This window comes from Diceros bicornis, chromosome 1 (assembly GCF_020826845.1).
Source record: "Diceros bicornis minor isolate mBicDic1 chromosome 1, mDicBic1.mat.cur, whole genome shotgun sequence".
In the NCBI taxonomy this organism is placed as follows: Eukaryota; Metazoa; Chordata; class Mammalia; order Perissodactyla; family Rhinocerotidae; genus Diceros; species Diceros bicornis.
The window spans coordinates 6,042,609-6,063,279 of record NC_080740.1 but is presented as its reverse complement, the minus strand read 5'-3'; the positions used below and the strand labels follow the sequence as shown (position 1 = coordinate 6,063,279).

At 43.9% G+C, this 20,671-nt stretch overlaps 1 protein-coding gene across 1 annotated transcript; it reads right to left on the bottom strand.

Annotated features, from left to right (window-relative positions):
* Positions 1–1,579: 1,579 nt before the first annotated feature.
* On the bottom strand, positions 1,580–13,374 carry CRHBP (corticotropin releasing hormone binding protein). The gene is made up of 7 exons (XM_058553889.1): positions 13,119–13,374; positions 12,671–12,844; positions 12,208–12,365; positions 10,528–10,738; positions 8,433–8,581; positions 4,857–4,974; positions 1,580–1,890 (listed from the first exon to the last, which is right to left on the bottom strand). The coding sequence occupies exons 1-7, from the start codon at positions 13,372–13,374 to the stop codon at positions 1,736–1,738; spliced, it is 1,221 nt and encodes a 406-aa protein (XP_058409872.1). The 3' UTR covers positions 1,580–1,735.
* Positions 13,375–20,671: the final 7,297 nt, after the last annotated feature.

The following is a 20,671-nucleotide window of genomic DNA, read 5'->3' as shown; positions in this document are numbered from 1 at the left end:
GGAACCACAGTCCTACCCATTTTAGGGCAGAGATGAAGTAGCTTGCAAAATACCCATTAGAAATAAAAGCAGGTTGTCCTAACTTCCGTGGTAAAATACCTGCCTCCTTACCTCAGATCATTTTCTCCACTCAGCATAAGGGGATCACGAGAATTAAAACCCAGAAACTTCTGACAGTGATATAAGTGACTACGTTAATTAGGTTGCTGGAGGGATTGTGAAAAAGATAAGAGTTTAACTTCATAGAATTTATTTTCTGTGAAATAAGGAATCCAACATCTTGCATAACTAATCATATATCCATCCATTCAGGCATTTATTCATTCATCCCAGCATTTACCCCAGCATTTATTCATGCATCCATCCATCCATCCATTCAGACATTTATTCATTCATTTGCTAGAGTATTCACTCATTCCAAAATATCTACTGAGCCAAAATTTCTGCTAAATCCCGGGTATTTTTAACACTTTCAGTTAGTAGTTTTCCTTCTGCCTGGTTTTCAGATTTTATTAAAAAAAAGCTCAGTGTATAGGATTCTAGTACATTCCATGATAAAATGAACTTTATATAAAATATGTTTGGGGAATCATAATCAGGCCATTAACTAAGGCACAGTTTGCAGCTTCCGTCCATTAATCCAAAGTAAAGGGTTCACTTAGGAGTATTTCCTTTATTGCCCAGGACCTCATTTTTTGCCCCAAAGTGTCTTTTACAGACCACATGCTTAGTCTCAAGCCAAACATGCACAGGGCTCAATCAACAGTAAACTGCCTTCAGTACCAAAGAAGTACTCAGATTTCTGCAAATTGTGTCTATGAGAGTTGTACAGTCCTTGCTGTCCCTGTTGAAAAGCACACCTGCTGTGACAAAGACGTGTGTTCTGTTTTCTTGGAGGACAGTGGAAAAGGGATCCCTGCATCCTGCTTCCCTGTCAGGACCAATCTGTGAGTGACGTTTATACAAACGCTCCAACTCTACTGCTCTAAATAATTCTGCCTCAATGGCCCAGAGTTCTACTAGTGCTAAGGAGTTGAAAATGATTTAGTTCAGCATTTGGTTCTGTACCTACCACGTGAGAACATTATTTCTGATGGTAATAAGGAGGGGACTGCTCAGGAAAACACAGTGTCAAGGTGCCGACATTCTGAATATATTTATTCATGTTTGTATTTGTGGATGGAAAATTTTTTCCATGCTACAAAGTTTTGTTAAAAACAAGTTGTTACAAATCAATACATAATAGCTGCAACTATTGTCTATTGTAAACAGAATAGTAAGCAAAAAATAAACAGATGCAACTACTTCAGTATACACAGACATTCGATTGTTTTCTGTTATGAAACTGATATGAACACCACCATTTTCATTTGTTTGTAGTATTTTCCCTTGAGAGAATTTTTTTATTGCACATAGCTTTGCACTTGTCTTACCAGTTCAGATTTGTAGCCTACCAAAGATTACAGAAAACGGTTTTTCTACCAAAGAGGAGCTTATTTTCTGCTATGTGGTCATTTATATATTATAAATGAAAAAGAAGCAAGGTACAAAAATTAATGTGTGTGTGTGTGTGTGTGTGTGTGTGTGAGAGAGAGAGAGACGTACGTTCAAGGCTGGGAATAGTGACTGGTATGAAGGGCTTTTAACTAGCTGGTCATCAAAACCCTATGTATATACAATAGCCATTAAAAAGTCACTTAGCAGCATGGAAATCATTGGGTTGGTTGTTCAAAGACTAGATAGACAAACAGAATTCCCGGATACTGTTTCCATTTGGGTTTTCCAGTTCATATGGTTCCAGCTGGCGGTACTCAAAAGTCACACGATTGATGTGTTTTCCGCTGGAGACCATGCGCACCACAGTGTTGTCACAGCCAATTTTCATTTGGGCTGCAATTCAGGGAAAAAGCAGAAGTTTCCCAGCAGGTTAGAAACCACAGTCAAACCTTCTGTCAACGAGATCATTTAAACACAAAGAAAGCGAGGGGATGTCTCTTCCCCTCACATCCTCCAACCATGCATCTGCCCTCAGGAGAAACATTTTTGTTTTCATTTTTATTATAGTATATAACTAACTGTAGAATAGGAAACTGAACTCAGCCTTTCTCCTCATGTGCAAGAACACTGTTAGCCAAATAAAACTGGCTGGAAAGAGACAGGAAGATGCCTCCTTGCCCTTTTCTTGTTCTCCTACCTATAAGGCTTCGGCGGTAAAGGCAGGTGAAGGCAAGCGGTCCGTCCACACTACACCCTTGTTCTAGTTTAGTGTTCTCAGGCGGGCAGTACCGCCCTCCAGGGACAGGTGGGAAATCTGCAGGGGCAGTTCTTGGTTGTCGTAACATCTGAGTGTGCAAGTGGTGTCTAGTGGGCAGGGCTAGACGATGGAATGTACTGCTGGATATTTATGTAGACCAAAAGATCACCTGTTTATTGTTTTCTGAGCCTAGATAAGAATTCTGCTTTACATATAAACAAAAAATCATTTGTATGGTACAGATATGCACTGAATATATTCCTTTTTGTTCTATTGTACACCTGTACCTTTTCTCTCTCATTCTTTCTGTGCTTCTTATATGGAATGCCTTTTGATGGCCTTAGTTTTCTTAAATCCAATCTTATTCATTATCTGTATAAGCATCTAGTGCAGATGTGCGTAAGCAGTTATATATTGAAACTCATATTATTTTTATTAAAAATTACTTTTATTTTATTTTTCCAGCCTCAAGCTGGTTCCTGAGGCAAGATTTATCTGCCCCGCAATAATCTTTTCTGCCGTTCTAATTTTCTCAATTTTTCCCCCCACTTTGTCTCTATAAGGCCTAAATTCTGAGAAACACTAGCATTAACATTATATAACAGGTACTTCACAAACATGCACCTGGGTTTAAATGAAGTAAAACAGCCAGATAGTTATTGAGGTAAAAGTCAATTTGGAGACATAATAAATATAAACCCCATAATGATTTTAATATAAGCACCAGGGAGTCTAGGATAAGCTTCCATGAGGAGGTCCAAACCTAGCTTTCTTTAAACGATTTGGAGGGTCTTCTTTTTTTTGATCTTACTCTGAACTTTAATCTACATAACATGCCCTCTTTCCTTTAGTTAATGTGCATATTATTTATTAATTATTTTGACATAATTCCTAATAAAATCCAATTTAAAGGGCAGAGTCCCTAACAGTTCTTCATTGTCTGAGCAGCTTAGGAGGCTCATGGAAACATGGTGAATGAAAGAAAAAAAGGAAGTCTAAAAGGAACCAATGAGTCATATAATTCAAGCCTTCAAATTCTCTTAAGACTGGTTTCAATTATCTAGATAATTTAGGCAAAAGTGGTTCTTTGGCCCAAGTATCACCCTTTTACCTAATTCAAGTCATATAATTCGAGCACCAAAATTACTCTGGCTTCAACTCTCTAAACTTTAAGGCATGGGCGTTCTTTAGTCCTAATCTAATCTTACCCAGCTCAAATGCTTCTCCCCACAGGTGTCCTCCATTAGCATGGAGGGATCCAGTGCCTTAGAGAACACATGCAAAAGGCCAGAGAAGCCACATGCACTGACAGTTTAAACCAGAGCTCAAGTGTCAATTAGCATAAAAGAAGCCCTGAGTTTTTACCAAAGTGAGTTTTTAGAAATCTGTTGCCTTTGCCTTGATTAGAAAGCTTGCCTTAGGTCAAGTCCTGCCTTACATTTCATCTGAAACTTCATATACAGGTGTATCTGGGGTCAATGGACTATATAGCAGGCCTTGGTGTTTATCTGTACATATTAATTCTATTTCAGAGATATTTTGTTTATTAAGGGCTCAGCATTTGCTCCGGGAGAGAGAATACTAGTGGGCAGACCTGGTTTTAATTAAAACAGGAAACCGCTGATCAAAAGGATGTCTGATTTGCAGCTTCATTACCTGGTTGGTTAGTGATCTGTGGTGACAAGAGAGGAAGGGGGCTATGATAAGAATTCGCCATGAGATTCGAGACCGTTGTTCTTCCTCTTCTGTTTTACCTTTGTCTCTAAAGATAATCTCTGATTCCTGCATCTAAAGTACAGGTACGAGACTGACCTTAATAGAAATGTTTTGTGTAATCCTCTCCCTCTCGCCTTGGACTTCATTAATTAATCTGGTCATGAGATGAGCAATTCCCACGCTCCCTCACCCCACCTGAGCATAAGCAAAGGGAAAATCCTCACTGATCCCTAGCAGAGACGATCCGGTTCTGTTTGGCATGCTGTGCACTAAACTGGTCTTTTCTTACAGGTGACCGCTTGTAGATTTCAGGATTTACTTCTATTTTTGTAGTGGCCTTTCAGAGGCCGGTTTTGCTGCCAGAAGGTAGAGACATTCAGTAGTTCTGAGAAGTTCTAATAAAGTGTATCACTTTTTAATTTCTATCCTATGAGTAATACACACATATATACTTATATATGGAAAAGTTATTTAGATATTACTTCATTATTTTACTATTACTAATTGATGATACATCTACTACTTGAACCATAGTTTTCAGGTAGTAAACAAACTCTTTAGTCTCTAGAGAATGAAAGCAGGGACCTTCAAGAAGGTGCAGAAAGCACAGAATAAAAAAGCTTATCTTTTCCATGGTTTTACTTAGGGCCAACCTTAAACACACATCCTTGTTATTTCCCAGGTTTCTCTCCCAGTGTCGGGTACTGCCGTAACGCATTCTGGATACTGCACATAGACTCACACGTAATCCTCACACGGGCTCCATGTGCAAAGTTGAAGTTTTTTTTGGTGGAACTTGGCTTCCCATGTATAAAAAGTTTGGGTTGTTTTATTTAAGGAAATAATCTTGATATGCACATAAATAATGATCAAAGAAAACTCTCACCAGGACCATGAAAAGGATAGCAGAGATCAGCTAAAGGCATCATCTTCGAAGGGTCCAGTCCAGTTCCTCCCAGCAGCTCCACAAAGTCTCCTTTTCCCCCACAGCCTGCTGAGGGTTTCTAAGAGAAGAAAGCAGCAGAGAGATATATATTTAAACCAGTTATGGAAGTCAAGCCATTTCACCAATGTCAGGTTGGTGAATGCACTGAATCAGCCCTAGACAGCCTGGCAGGGCCATTTAATTTAACATCCAGGACTCCGGAAATTAGAAGACATCTAGAAGAGAAAAAATGCTAAGAATTGCTTTTCTAAACCAGTTGGGTAATCATTCTTTTAAATGTATGTGCGTGTTTTTTAAAGAAGTTTTTTATAAGCTCAAGGACTGGGATGATGAAATGGCAATCTGTAAACTCCATATAAGACGTATGAAAATTGAATCTGAAAATGCTATGCTTTTTCAATTATTTGGACATACATACTGAATTATTTGAATTTCTTAACGCATGCAGAGTTTTTATAAATAGGGCTTTCACATCAGTTTTTCCTTCAACTCATCTCTTTTCCTCTTCCTTATGTAGGACTTTTTCTGCTAGACAAATCTTTATCATTTCTACTGATAAAGATTTAGATTAATTATAAGAATATTGAAGAAAAAAGAGAATCCTCATTTGGGGCTCAAATTAGCTAGAGTTACCATCGTCTTTCTCCTTCCAACTAAAACAAATTTATTCCAAGCTACTTAAAACAAGAGTCTCTTCTAAGACGTTGTGTGATCCACCGCAACCACGCGTTTCTGCTTCCCTTCATCCTTCCCACACTGTCTCCTCCACAGCAATTCCTGTGCTTCACTTTCCCACATAAAGCGGACACTCTCGGTCCCAAATGTTCCACTTTAGGCCAGCCATCACCTCTAGTCAGGGCTGGCCCCTATGCCCACAAACCCCACACTTACAAGGGCTGAGTGCTTGGTTTAATGCTCTGTGGCCACCATCTTGAAATTCTTGATAATTTTTAAATAAGGGCCCCTGCCTTTTCATTTTGCACTGTCCCCTACACATTCTACAGTGGGTTTCCCTGGTACCCTCACCTTCATTGAGGCATACTTATCAAGAGACCTCAGGGGATGTGGCATGGTGCTCAGAAGTTAACCAGACAGACCCTGCCACATAGGGACCAAAATCTAAAACAGAGAACTCTGAACATGCACGCTCATAAGCACACACACTCAAACACTTAGAAGACATTGAACTGCAACTAGAACTAAACCCCAAATAGAAAATATTATAATAGCAACTGTTTGGCTAATGAAAGGAAGCAGGTGGGCAGATATATTTTTAAAGCACATACTACGTGCTGGGTTCTATGCTTAGTGTTTTACACATCATTTCATCACATGATGAAATAGAGAGTTAATTAGCCCCACTGTGTGCAGAGCTCATGTTCTCAATGAAGAGTTGAATAAGCCATTTAGGGGCGAAGGAAAAAACATAACTGACTTTCCCCTGAGTAGAGGATAGGCGGAACATCTCTTAAGATGAAACTTTCCACTTGTTTCTATAGATTCCAAATTTCAGCAGGAGGTGGTGAAGGGAAAAAGGCAGGCTCAGGAGAGAGAAATGGGGATGAAGAAGATGGGAAGAAGCAGAAGCTGAAATGTGGGGAACAAAACATAGAAATGAGGAAGGTGGGTGCACCTGTTCCTGGTGTTCAGTGACTTTCTCTCCTCTTCCCAAACCTCTCAGCTATTCTTATAAAGGATGGCAGAAGCAACAAGGGCAGAAGCTGAGTTGTGTAGGGACCTCTCTGGGGTTCAGCTCCTCAACAGTGATCCCCCGGGTTTCTTTGTTGAGGCTCTGCCTCCTTGGACTAAGCCACTAGCATCTCTTGCCTAGACTGTGACAGGTGCTCACCCGAGGTGCTCTCCTTGCACCACGGTGGCCCCCACAGCCCATTCACCATGTGGAAGCCAGTGTAAGTCAGATCACGTCGCTTTCCCCCTAAAGCTCTTCAGTTGTTCCCCACCTCATTTAGAGTAAACTCAAACTCCTTCATATGGCCCGCTGGGCCCTCCACAGCTGGCCCTGCCCATCTCCCTGATGCTGTCTCACACAACTCCCCCTCTACTTTGCCTTCTCTCCATCTCTGGAACCCAGCAAGCCCATTCCTGCCTCTGAGCCTCTACAATACTCTTCCCTCTGTTCCTGGCTCCTCCCGTGGCTGCTGGTTCCTTCTTACCTACCACTCAAGTCTGACTTTAAATGTCTCCTTCCCGGGTTTCTCTCCCGACCACCTCATCTCAGGCAGCTCCCCGGCCCTCCCTCTGCTCCCTTGTCCCGAGCCATTACCACAGCACTCCGCTTCATTTGCTGTAGGACACTCACCACTATCTGAAATACACTACACTTTTGCCAGTCTCATGCCACTAGAATGCAGGGTCCATGTGAGCGGGACCTGTTTTGTTCGTCGCTAATTTCCAGCATCTAGAATAGTGCCTGGCACATGGTAAGTGCTCAAAAAACATTTTATAAAAGAATAGATGCCTAGGACACTACAGACTTTAAATTTTTTAAGGAGGAAACACCAGGATTACTCCTCATAGCCAAGAATAACTGAAGTGCAGATCTCCCAGTTTGCTAGCACACTGTCATCTTCTATTTTATGCACCAAGAACGACATACAAACAATCGCAAGTCAATAAGCCTATGCCAAAGACATCCACTTATCCTGGTCTTTATCAAAAGATTATTCTTTCACAAAGGTCCAAGTAAAAAAAGTAGGCACTGGCCCATGAATTTAGGGCTTACAGGAAATTCTCAGTCCTGGCCCTAGTTATTTGTTTTTCACTGAAATCTGTCTGATTAGGAATTCGGACTATCTTTGATGCCAGCAAATGCATGAGCTGTCTTAACGTAGGCGGATGAGAAGGCAAAAGCAAACGAGGCCTCAGGGGGTAGAAGCTACCGGTGCAAAGGAATGTGGTGAAACTCACAGCATTAGCTGTCAAGCCCACACAGAAGTTTCTGGGAGAACAAGTGGATGGGCATTCTCAGCTAACACTTTGCTGCAAAATGTACCGAATTAAATGTAATGCAAAAAACTTCCAAACTTTACTGTATTTTGCAATATAAAAATCCGATTTTGTATTTTATGCTACACTTAGCATTCCTTCATAACACAGTTCTGTCAATGAGACACTTCCTTCGTGTCAAAAGAAAATTCCAATAATCAGAAAACCAGCTGTGTAGATGACTCACACTAGGTTCTGCTAGGAGGGAATTTTTGTGAAAGAGGCAAGTACAAGAGAGTTCAATTGTAATTATATGCCACAACTTTACCAGTTGAAAACATTTCTTACGTCACAAGAAAAGTATTCAAGTCGTCAGCAAGGGCACCTGAGTGTGCAACGTGCAGCACAGCGGAAGTGGAAGCGGGTTTAGTTAAAGCCTCGAGGACAGGCTCATGTGAGACTGCAGAGTCCACTGAAGGCCCCACCACTCCAGTTTGCCCTGTGTGATTACTTCCGCGCCGATAAAGCTGTGGCCTTAGGGAATGATTGGGAAGCAAGCAAGCAACTCACCTTCAACTGCAGACCTTTTAAGTGTCCCAGAGTGAGGTCAGATATTTTGATCGCCACAGGATAAATTATGGAGAAGCTGCAGTTTCGGTGCTGATGCGGAACTACCAGGCTAAACCTCCCATTTGGGGTCTGGGAAATGACATTGCAGGCTTTGTAGAAAAACAAAATCACATTTTCACTACTTGGCAAGCTGGGTTTCTATAGAAATTTATTCTATCCTTATTTTAGGCTCCTATTCATGGTCTAGGGCCTTGTGGCCTGGAGGACAGTACACATTGCAGAGGCAATTTGGAGCCGGGAGGGAGTTGGGGAATGAAAATCACCGGCAACGTCTGATATTGTTAAGAGGACCTGGGCTGCAAGGGGGCTTCTAATCTTAATCTCAGGGGGTCAGCTTGTTTATAACAATCATAAGACATTAATTAATAACCAAACAAACAACACTAACTGGTAGAAGCTCTAGGAACACTTCAGTTAACCAGGGTCCAATTTCAAGCTGGAAGTCTGGATGAATCAGGGCTTAATGCTGAGGCCAGAACTCAAACTCTGTCTGTGTGAACTCATTGAATTTGGAGCTGTAATGTTATTTTTTAAGTAACAAAATAAGTGAATAATAAAACAGTCACAAAATAGGCTGAGAAAAAATAGACAGCAGGCTTACGTCTGATAAATATTTGCTGGGTGTTAAGTGGTAAATTGACTAAAAGATAAATTTTAACGTTTAATTTACTCCCAAGAATTTCTGAAATTTTTTGATTTTTATTTCAAGTTTAGACTTACAATGAATTTATTCTTCTAGCTATGAAATTAGAAGCATCAGAATTTGTGCTTTTTTTTGCCAATCACGGGACAAAAGTTTCTGATTGATCAGAAGAGGTCAGAACTACCTCTTGCCTACTATCTATATTTGTAATTACACTTAATTTCAAAAAGAACTGAAATTCCTTGATGATTCTAGAAGGTTTTCAATTTCTAAAAAAATAAAACACAGGAGACACATTTCCTATGTCCTCTAGGATTATTCTGTTCCAGTCCTCAGACACAGCCTTTTGGTGGAGAGGCGCTTCTTTCAAAAAATCTTTTGGTTTTTGTAAATAAAAATTGGAAGATCAGTCAGTATATTATTCCTTGGCAGATTCGGCCCCATTCTTTTTTTTATTTTATTGTTTATTTATTTATTTATTTATTTTTGGTAAGGAAGATTGTCCCTGAGCTAACATCTATGCCAATCTTCCTCCATTTTGTATGTGGGACGCTGCCACGGCATAGCTTGACAAGCAGTGTGCAGGTCCGTGCCCAGGATCCGAACCTGAGAACCCTGGGCCACCAAAGTGGAGCACGCAAACTTAACTACTACATCACCAGGCCAGCTCTAGGCCCCATTCTTCAACCACATGAATTGTTAATATTAATACTATTGTATGCAACCAAAAATGAATGATGTGTTTTCTCCTCCTGATTTTTTAAAAAGATTTTTCTCCTAAGAGGGAAAAAATAAGCAAATGAATGAACTCATTTTGATTAACGTAATATGTTTTAGGCCTGAGCTTTTCACTTTATAGCATCTATGTATGTTTCCATAGGAAATGAACTAAATTAGAGTGGTGGACTCAGAATCAGAAGGCAACGTTAAGGTCTTCTGGTCCAATCCTCCACTCAGGGCATGAAACCCACCTCCCACATCCCTGATATGCAGTCTTTCAGCATTGCCTGAATATCTCTAGGAGTGCAACTTAATATTTGACCCTCAGCTTATCCTAGATCAATGGACTGACTAGGAGGGATTAAAGTTTGTCACTGAATGCATTGTAGTACCTTAGGAGATCAGAATAAGACTTTGGAGAAAAAAATAGAATTCTACCCACCATAAATTAGTATCCTACCTAGCCTGGGAAATAAAAACTGTGATTTGATTTTCCTAATAATGAATAGGAGATATCCTTTAGGTCATTTCTAATTACAAAAGAATGTCCATTCAGATCATTCTTCACTTCAAATTTCTTAAGTCTGTACTATGACACTACATTTGAAAAGCAGATTCGACCCCCGCCCCCAAGTCCTGCCTTCCGACTGAGGAGATAGGGACTCCACTTACGAAAGAGGTTGGGATCCGTCTTTACGGTTAATGTGAATCCACTTCCTGGTTCGTGGACCCGGAAGAAGATCATGGCCACGTTCTGGGAGGATCGGATACTCCTTCCAATGCCACCGCTCTCACAGAAATCTGTGTACCGTTCAGTCGTGGGGAGAGGATGGTCCTGGGAACTGGGGAACTTCTCCCCCTTGAGAATCCAACCATCAAATACCTTCCAACATAAAATACAGAGACGAGCACTTCCATCAACTCCTGAAGTCATAGGCATGTGGAAAAGGGGGAAGGAGTTCCCCAGCAATGGGCCTTCAGCCATAGTGAGGAAGTGACAGCCTACATGCCCCTGCCAGCTTTCTCCCCATTTGTGTATATGTTACAGTGACGGCTGTTTGCAAGGAATATTATTAATTAATTATTTCTTTTTTTCCCTATATAAACCTTAAAGTTTCCAAAGTAAATAGCCTTTCTTGTACTTTGTAATTTCAGCCACCTTGGTAAATGAAACTATGGACAATACGCATTTTTATCTTGAGTCATATTTTCCACATATCCCACCTTCAGAAGAATTCCACAAAAGTGTGATTTGAGTTTCAGTGCCTCTCTTTCCAACATGCATTGAAATATGAACAAAATATCTCAAAAATAGACAGCAAAAGAGAAAACTTGAGCAGTAAATTTACCTACCTGCCAATGGTTATGTATGCTCGTTTTCCTCATTTTTTTTACTCTTATGACATATCAAAATATCAAGAACTGCTTCAACACTCAGACTGTGATGGCTGGTATGCCCACCTAAGACTTTTTTCTTTGCTTATTAAAGTTTGCAGTTAGACAATAGGTCAGAGTCCACTGACTCTACTCTCAAAATCACCACAAGTCTCCAATTTAATGAGCCCAACCCAGTTCACATTAGCAAAATTCCCAACCAGCCAGCTGCAGATTACTGCACCAGACCAGTTCTCCTCTTAACGTGTTTGACAGGTTCCAAAATAATTCCACTTTGGAGGTTTTAATCACGATCATTTTAATTGGACCGTAGAACTCCGTCAGCCATCACTAGCTGTCCTGTTAGACTTACGGAAACGACTGAGAGAGGGGACCTTGTGAAGTTCGGGCTTGTCCTCCCTCCCACCCGCCTCAGACTGGATTCCCTCTGAGCACCCCTCCCAGCAGCCAGTGCCCTACTACTCCGAAATCGGGTCACCCAGGCATTGAAGACAGCCTCTGCAAGCCTGGAACAGCTCCACGGAGAGAGGGACCAGCAGGAGCGGGGCGGGCTCAGATCTCAGACGCGTGGGGCCAGGCTTCCAACCAGGACTGGCCCGCACTGTGGCTCCGAGCGCTCGTAGTAGTTAGTTTGTATCATTTTTCATCCGCCCCAGATTGCAACACAGCGTTTTTCCGTGCGTGTTAGGTCTTTGAAAGCGCCCGGGCCCCGAAAGCGCACAGAGGGGAACTGAAACCACTGCAACGTCCAAGGCACCGGCCCTTCGGGGAGTGGGGCGAGGTTGGCACCGCATGGGGGTCCCGGAGCGCGCTCGTCCCACTCAGGCACCAGCAGAGTGTCTCATTGAGAGTGTCGCCGGCTCCCCATGCTGGGCAGCCCCTCGCTGGGCGCAGCACCCGGCCGATCTCCCCTCCCGAGCCCCGCAGCTGGGGCTGCGCGCGGCGGGGGCGCCTCACCTGCAGGAAGTCCCCGCCCTGACAGTCGATGGAGACCAGGTCGTAATGGATGGTGATGAACTCCTCGGGCTCGCTGATGAAGAAGGCGGCACAGTGCAGCTGCGGCCGGTCAGCGGTGAAGGTGAACTGGCCCTGGAGGCTCAGCATGTCCAGGCACCCTGGGGGACGGCAGCGGGGCAGGGGTCCCGGGCTGCAGCCCTCTCCGCGCGCCCCACTCCCGGGTCTGCAGCGCCCGCGCCCGGACTCCCAGCCTCGGCTGCGCTGGCTCCCGCGCCCCGGGGCGCGTCACCCCGTCTCGCCCCAGCGCGCCTCCTCGGACCGAGCCCTAGCGACGGGAATCGCGCCCCCGGCCGCCCTGGCCAGCGCCTCCCGGCTATGCCCCGGAGCCCCCCGCCCTCGGCGCGGAGCGCCAACCTCCCCACCGCCCCGCTGCCGGCGGCCGCAGCCCCGCGGCCCGACTCACGCAGAGCGCGGCGGTACAGCGGCTCCCCCGCCAGCTCCCGCTTCAGGCTGGCGCTCAGGAGCAGGAGAGGGTCGTGGTCCGCCGCTTCCCGCAGCTGGCGAGGAAGGTGGGTCAGACGGGGAAAGTGCGAGGGGTGGGAAAGGGGACCAGGGGCGGGGCACCCTCCCTGCCCCGCTGCAAAGAGAATAAAGTGATGGGACCAATGTCTCCCGGGTCCAGAGAAGACGGGAAGGTGTTAGACCCTTTCCATCAGACTAGGGTATCCCCAGGGGCCAGAGGGAAGGAGGAAGAGGCAGGGAGGAAGACTAGTCCAGTGAAGACGGGGCGCAAAAGATAGGGAAGAAAGAGCTAACCCCAATAACGACTGAGCGCTGAGGCAACCTGCCCACCGCCCAAGGCTGGACACTCACGCACGGAAGGTGTGATGGGTCAGTCCGGGGTCGCTCACCTCTGGGTACCGGCTGTCCCCTCTTAGAGCCATCAGGAAGATCAGAATGAAGTGGCACTGAAGTTGGAAGGAAGGAGACATGCTGGCCTGGCCACTGCAGCTGGTGTGCTCTGCTCCCGAGGTCTCGGGCTTCGCTTCCCACGCTTTCGCCCAGGCTGAGCCGGAAGCCGGTAGGGTCTCTTTGCTGGGTCTCTTTTATAGAGCGGTGAGGAGGGGAGGCTCTCTGCCCCTTAACTGATCTGAGCTCAGTAACCATGGGTTACCCTGTCTCAGTGACAAAGTGCGTGGCGATGACGAGGGTCCAGCTCTCAGCCACAAATTTCCAGAGTGGCCCAGCATTATTCACCAAGAATGATTTCAGGCACTTACAACTTAGTGAACTCAAGTGTCAGAGAAAGAAGGAGGCAAGGATAAAGAAAAAGGGAGGGCATTTTCTTGACCTGCCAAATGCTGAATTACCTTCTCCTGTGGATATTCAGTGAATTTTTGGTTTTACCAAGCAAAGTGACAAAGTCACACACATGCGTAAAATACCCAAACACATATAACATTGTCATGCAGTCTTGTCACATACTCTTGGATGGACTCCTACTGGAAATTGTCAGAGAATACAGTATTCACACAATTGCTCATGGATGTCAGGAAGAAACTTGAGGTGTTTTCAGCTCCAAAGAGAAGCTAAACAGAAGCTGAGTCTGATTTTGCAGAATATTGCAATAAAGCAACTCAAGCTTGGTTTCTGTCCCTTAGTCCTTGCTTTGTCCTGGTCTAGTTTCTTGTAAGCATTCCCTTAATGGAAAGCTAACTCTGACATCTACAAATCCTGAAAACTTCATGTTGTTTTACCTCTGCCTGACGGAAAACATGGTTCTACCTACAACTTTCTTTAATAATTTTAATAAATTATTACAGATAATGAGACCGTAATACAGGTCTCCTTTTTGACTGAAGGAAATGGTTATATTTTTAGTTTATAAATACTCAGAATTAAGCAGTAATTTGCCTAGTGATGTCAGAACTTGACGTTTTCATATTTCAGACAGTTCTGAGCTCTGAAGGGGCTGCCTCTTAGTTGTTTAGCAAGGGGGCCTTCCTACCATAGTCCAACTTTGTCAAGTCCTCGGACCACAGCGAGCATGATAGGAAGGCACACAAAGGTCATGAACACTGGCTACCATGTCCCTCTCCCCATCCCAGGACTATTCAGGCGTCTAAATTTTAGAGAGGGTATAAAGAAACCTGAAAGGAATCAAAGAGGAGAAAAATAAATTTTCTAACACCAACTTACTTGGCCTCACACACACCAGGCCATCTTCAGGTCTGTCTCCCACCCTGTTGGTGCCTGGAGTGAGCTTCAGGCATACTCATCCCGCGTGCCACTGGCCCATGCTCCTTCCCAACCAACCCAGCCAGAGCCTTGGCCTGCTTCCAAGATTCAGCCCAGCACTCAGCATGGAGACCCCTGTTTATCCCACTTTGGGGGGTCTGGCTTTATTAGCATCACCACGGAGACATTCTTCTCCAACTTGATCCTTCACACACACACACACACACACACACACACACACACACAAATAAACGCATGGACGACAATGATGTTCCCAACTTGCACTCATGCTGCTCCCTCCCCAGGAACCGCATTCAGGAAGAGCTGAGATGGATGAGGGCTAACATAACCACAGTTGGGTGACAGCCTCTTTTACATAACAATCCACAAATTATAGCGTACGGATGAACTTTATTCCCACCAAATCGTATGTGGGGAAATTAAGATGTAATTTTCACCAGCTTGGCAAATATCTACTAGGCCAGGGGAAACTGTGTTGTTTTTGTTTTTAATTAAGAGTAACTAAAGGATGAAAACTAGAACCTGTGGGGAAAGCTAAGAAGATGGAACTGGAGGACAAAAAAGCCAGGGAGCCATTCTCTATGAGCAAGAGTATTGAAAATGGGCACAAGCAATGGAAGATTTGGACTAGACAGAATTTGGACTAGACAGAAGAAAAAATTTCTGGACAATAAGGAGGTCTCTGTCTGAGGATTGAAGATAAATTTTTTTCGTGGACTGATTTAGTCATCCAAACAGCTAGCTTAATATTTGAAAGCTATTTGTTCAACCACATTGACTGGTTATTTTGAAATACATTCTTCGTAAACTCAGAGTCGCCAAGTGTGCTGTTTGGAAATTATCTGTACGTTCACCTCCATTCCCTGTACACATTTTAGTTTCTCTCCATATTTTTCAAGACAACCTCTCCAAAATAGATGTTAATACAATCCCTAATCGGTGTTTTTTAGGTTTTAAACTATTGTTAGGCGAGGTTAAGACATTCTTTTTGTTAGGTAGGATCAAGACATTTTTTCTTTCCCAAAGCCCCAGAGCAAACTGTTACCAGTGTTAGTCCTAAAGGTCAAGGTGGCCACACAATATAGACCCACATTCAATCCATGAACGTGGGAGGGTGGTTGCATTGTGCAGAGACTGAAGAGGCGCACACTGATACCTTCTAAGTAGCACGCGGAGGGGACTCTGTAGTCACCTACATGGCCTATGATGTGATTGTGACAGCCACGTGTAAACTTACGGAGTCTGCCATGGCTTATGCACTGAGGTGTCAGAAGCAGCAAAGGGACTACATAATCCCAAGTCTCTTTCTATTCTAGGGTGGGTCCCAAGACTCCTTTAAGGATTCCCTACCTGTAATAGTAAACTTTTTCTTTCGTTAATCACGTCAACAGAGAACACCACCAATCCATGCTTTGGAAGAACTTCCTTCTCCCTTTCCTGACTGATATGCCGAAATGCTGGGAAATGGGACATATGATTGAGTTCTTTAAGGAATAAAGGTGACTAATAAAACTCATTGTAGTTAGTCAACAACAACAGCAACAAACTAATTTTCAGTTGCTTTCAAGATGACTTGCTGTTTGAATGAATTTGGCTTTTTTTTAATGCAACCATTTTTAATAGATAAGATTTATTTTTCAGATGTGTTTGAGATCAGGAGGGAAGAAACTAAGCAAATACACTTGGGGAACTAGTATAAACCAGCCTTTGAATGAAACCCTCATATGTCAGTGATTTTCAACCCAAATCCATTGTCTTCTTTTGTTCTAGTTGAGACAACCAGCAGTCAGTAGAGATTAGGAGTTTTGGGGGTTGCAAGTGACTGGCACCAAATCTGAACTTAGGAGAAAAGGGGAATTATAATCAGAATACAGGGAGGTCTTGCAGAATGCACGGGTGGAAAAAGAGGAGGCAGGGGCAAGAACGCCACTTCCCAGTCTCTCTGTCTCAGGCTGCCTTCCCCCCACATCTGCAGTCTCTGGTGGTAAACTGGCCATCAACAATTCCTGAGCTTCACGTGTTACCATGTGACAAATAAAAACCTCCTGAACCAATGTTCTCATAATCCCCAGTCCACAGAACTTTGTGGGAAAAGGCTCAGAGGCCAGGGGATAGGATCCTGTCATAACACGACTGTTCTCAGGACAGCCATATGGATGGAGAAGGGAGACACAGTTTCCAGAAGCGATGCGGGATCACAAAATAATAGGTATCTTCAAAAGAGTGAAAAACAAAACCCTGGCTCGGGGACCTCTCTAATCATAAGTTTTCTCACCTGTAAAATGGTGAGCTACACTGGAATTATTGTAGGAATGAAAGATTATAATATATGTCCTACATAGAAGATAGCCTTAATGGTAGCTCTTACTAAATTATACCAATCACATTGTATGTCTTTATCACTAGGGCTTTCCTTCTAATGATAATTTTATGAAAGTGTATACATAAGCTATGTTTTTCATATTATTAAATTAGAATGAATGACTTCGTATTAGAACATTAACAGACTCTAAAAGTCATAGTTAGAAAAAGAGAGAACTAAGTTGAAATATAATTACAGAACTGCATTTCAAAAGATGAGCTAGGAATGGGTCCCACTAAAGATTATGCACCGTAATGGAGAGCAGTTTAGTAGCATCGGAGAGAACAGCTGAAATGTAGACAGCAGTGGAATTGAGAATATGGAGGCAAGGGCAAAGTTGAAGTTATAAAGCAGAAGCAGAAGATAAGGAACTGCCAAAGAGATTAATATTTTGATCCCATATCAAGGATTGTTGAGTGACATCATCTGTTAAGGCTTGGGGACACTGGGAATCAGGAAGCAATGATTTGTTGAGAAGGCTTCCAAACAGTGACAATGGGAGGAAAGGAGGGAGATGAAATGATCTGCCCAGATTATCCCAGTGAGTCAGAAACGTAGTCTAGACTGAAAAGATCTCTCTATTTCCAGCCAGGTAATCAATCCTTCTTCAAAGACAATAGCCCTGGAAATTAACCCAAAAGATTATATTTTAGGTTCTAAAAATTATTAGACTAGCAGCAAAAAGTGAGATGGCGCGGCCCAAAGCAAGACAGTGGCAGATTGATAACTGCAAAGGAGACCGGGGACCGTTCGTGTTTGTGCAATGGCTTCCTTGACTTTGGCTGACATTGTTATTGTTATCTCAACTCCCTTCAGGCTTACTCTAAAATATGCAGTGACTACCATCTAGTCAGTCGATCATAATGAAATGCCACTTCATAATCCCTCCTTGCCTGCATCAAAGGGAAAATCACAGCTGGGGCCAGATCCGTTGGTGTGTTTGTCATCGGGTAGAGGTGACGTGCATCACATGTTGCATCAGCTCGTCTCTGACGGAAGAGAAGTGACGTGTAAAGAGTCTCATTCCTTCGTGCCTGAGAATAGATCGAAAGGAGAAAGCCTGCCAGTTATGTGGAGTGACATGAGAGGTTCTAAAAAAAGGAAAACTGCAAGCTAGGCAGGGTTAGCTCTCAGTGGTGCCCTCGTAGCTCACTTCTGTGGGATCCCTGCCAGCAGCCAGCCTGCTCCTACACTCTGCTCCTCCCTCCTTCCTTCCTTCCTTCCTTAGACTCTGAGCAATCGAGTTAGCTGGTCTATACTCATAGTATTTTATATATACTGAATAGCCTTTATCGGATTTTATTATAACTTTTAATATGTCTGTCTTCAACCCTAAATGTAAACTCCTCGCAATCTGGCCCTGCAGCTCATCCATCTCTATCCTCAGCATCCAGTACACACACACCTGGCACTCCAGTGGTACCTAAAAGCAAGTTTAATAGAGGGGCTTCTGCTCTTCCTACCTAGTTACAAATTAAAGAATTGTCACCACCAAAATATTAGTTGACATCCAAAAATGTGGCACCAACCGGGTAATGAGAGTCGAATGGTAACACCTAAGGAAAGGGAAGAGGGGTGCTGAGACTGTTCCTGGAGTCAGCTCCTAAAGACCACAGGCAGCTGTGTGGTGTGGTGTGAGGCACGGTGCAGGGACCTGGGGGGACAGGGCTGGGGTTCAGCTCAGGCAATTAGAGCACTCACCTGGGTCACAAACAGTCATCATGATAAATAATATTATACTGCAATATTACAAAATGACAATTCATGCAAAAAATCCACCATGAACAAAATATCAGAGTTTAAGATGAAGACACCATTGGTCTTAGCGACTTTTCCTTTTGCCTCGGGCTCCATGTGGCTCAGCATAGCACTGTGGAGGTAACATGTAGGCGACACCTCATAGGAGTAATCAAGAACTTTAGGGGCTTCATTCTGGTTTCCACGTGCATTAGCTGTACAGTGGAAACAAAAGGGCTCTGGATTAGGTGTCCCAAGCCCCGGATCACTGACCAAGAGGTGAGGCAAGTCATTCATCTTGTCTCTAAGATGAGGGAGGTGAGTGTAACTGTCAGGATTACAGCAGGAAACAGACGGTGCTCTCTCTCAAGTGGGTAATCTGCAGAGAATTTAATGAAAGGACTATACAAAGGTGTGCGCAGCACGCAGGGAAACCACAAGGGAGGGTGTGGTGTCCCAGGCCTAGTAGCAGAGAGGAGCTCTCACCCAGCCTTCTGGGCCACAGAACGGAGCGAGAGTGAGAGAAGAGAAGGAGGGGCCAATGAAAGATGTCCAGCCTTGGAAGGTGTCAGGTCTCTAAGGTGCTGCGGTGGCTTAAAAACTTGTCTGCAAATTCTTTGACACTCTTCCCACAAAAACGTGGACTCTAATTCCTTTTCTCTAGAATATGGCCTCTCCTTAGTGACATGCGTCTAGTGAATTGGCAAAGGGACACTGACTTCTGAGGCTAAGTTAGAAAAGGCAATATGTCTTCAGCCTGGAGTGCTCTCTCTCCTGGAACATGTGTCTTTGGTGCCCTGAGCTACCACCTAAGATGTCCAGCTACCATCCAGGAGAGACCACATGGAGAAGCCACACAGAAACAGAAGGAGACACCTGGGAGCCCCAATTATTTCAGTTCCCAGATGTTTTGATCATCCCGGCCTGGGTACCAGACATGTGAAGGAAGAATCCCTTGACGTGACCCCATTTCCCAGCCACCATCTGACTGCAACATCATGAGAGACCCCAAGCCAAAACTACCCTACTGAGTATTTCCCAAATACCCAACCAACAGGAACCATGGGAGATAATAAATGACTGTTGTTTCAAGCCATGAAGTTTTATAGTGATGTGTTTACAGGAATAGATAACTAATACAGGCCTGCCTCAGTCTTTTCATACTGCTATAATAGAATATCATAGACTGGGTAAACAACAGACATTTATTTCTCACAGTTCTGGAGGCTGGGAAGTCCAAGATCAAGGCACCAGCAGACTTGGTGCCTGGTGAGAGCCCACTTCCTAGTGCACAGGCCGCCGTCTTTTCGCTGTGTCCTCACGTGGTGGGAGGAGTCATGGAGCTCGCTAGGGACTCTTATACAAGAGCACGAATCCCACTCATGAGGACCCACCCTTATGACCAATCACCTCCCAAATGCTCCACCTCCAAATACGATCACATTGAGGAAGAGGGCTTCAACATAGGAATTTTGGGAGGGACACAAACATTTAGACTACAGCAAGGCCCTTTCCATTTCTAATCTACATTCTCTGAGGCTTTGACTGGGGGTCCCCAGATGCCCCAGCTGTGGGACAGACTTTGTGAAGCCCTTGAGCTGAATCACCGTCTTCCAGGCACGCCCTTGTGCCCAGACAGCTACTTCTATACTCAGTCAACATCTGTAAAAACAAGCTGGCTGGGGCCAACCTCGGCTTGTGGGGCACGGTTAGTGGCTGGAGAGCAGTTACTAACCAGCCCTGCAGAGACTGAACCTTGTGCCTGAGCCCTGAAACCAGCCTGCCCTCGCCAGCTGCTTGTTGGAATTATGCATGAAAGAGCAATGAACACTGCTCCCTCTTAAAAGCCAACATTTTTCCACTTTTAATCATTACCACTGTGCAAACCGAAAAAGATTCCTTTAAGTCATTTAAAGGGAAGGGGGCCATCTAATATTGCAGAAATCAGTTTTACGCCAATAAAATAGTTATATTGTAAGTCCCATTCATGTTTTTAAATCTCATGGTATAAAAACTGAACTGAACACTAAACAAACTTAGGGTTAAAAAGCAAACATCCAGAGCCAACGTAAACAGCTTTCAATGGCTAAAACTGGAACAATTTGA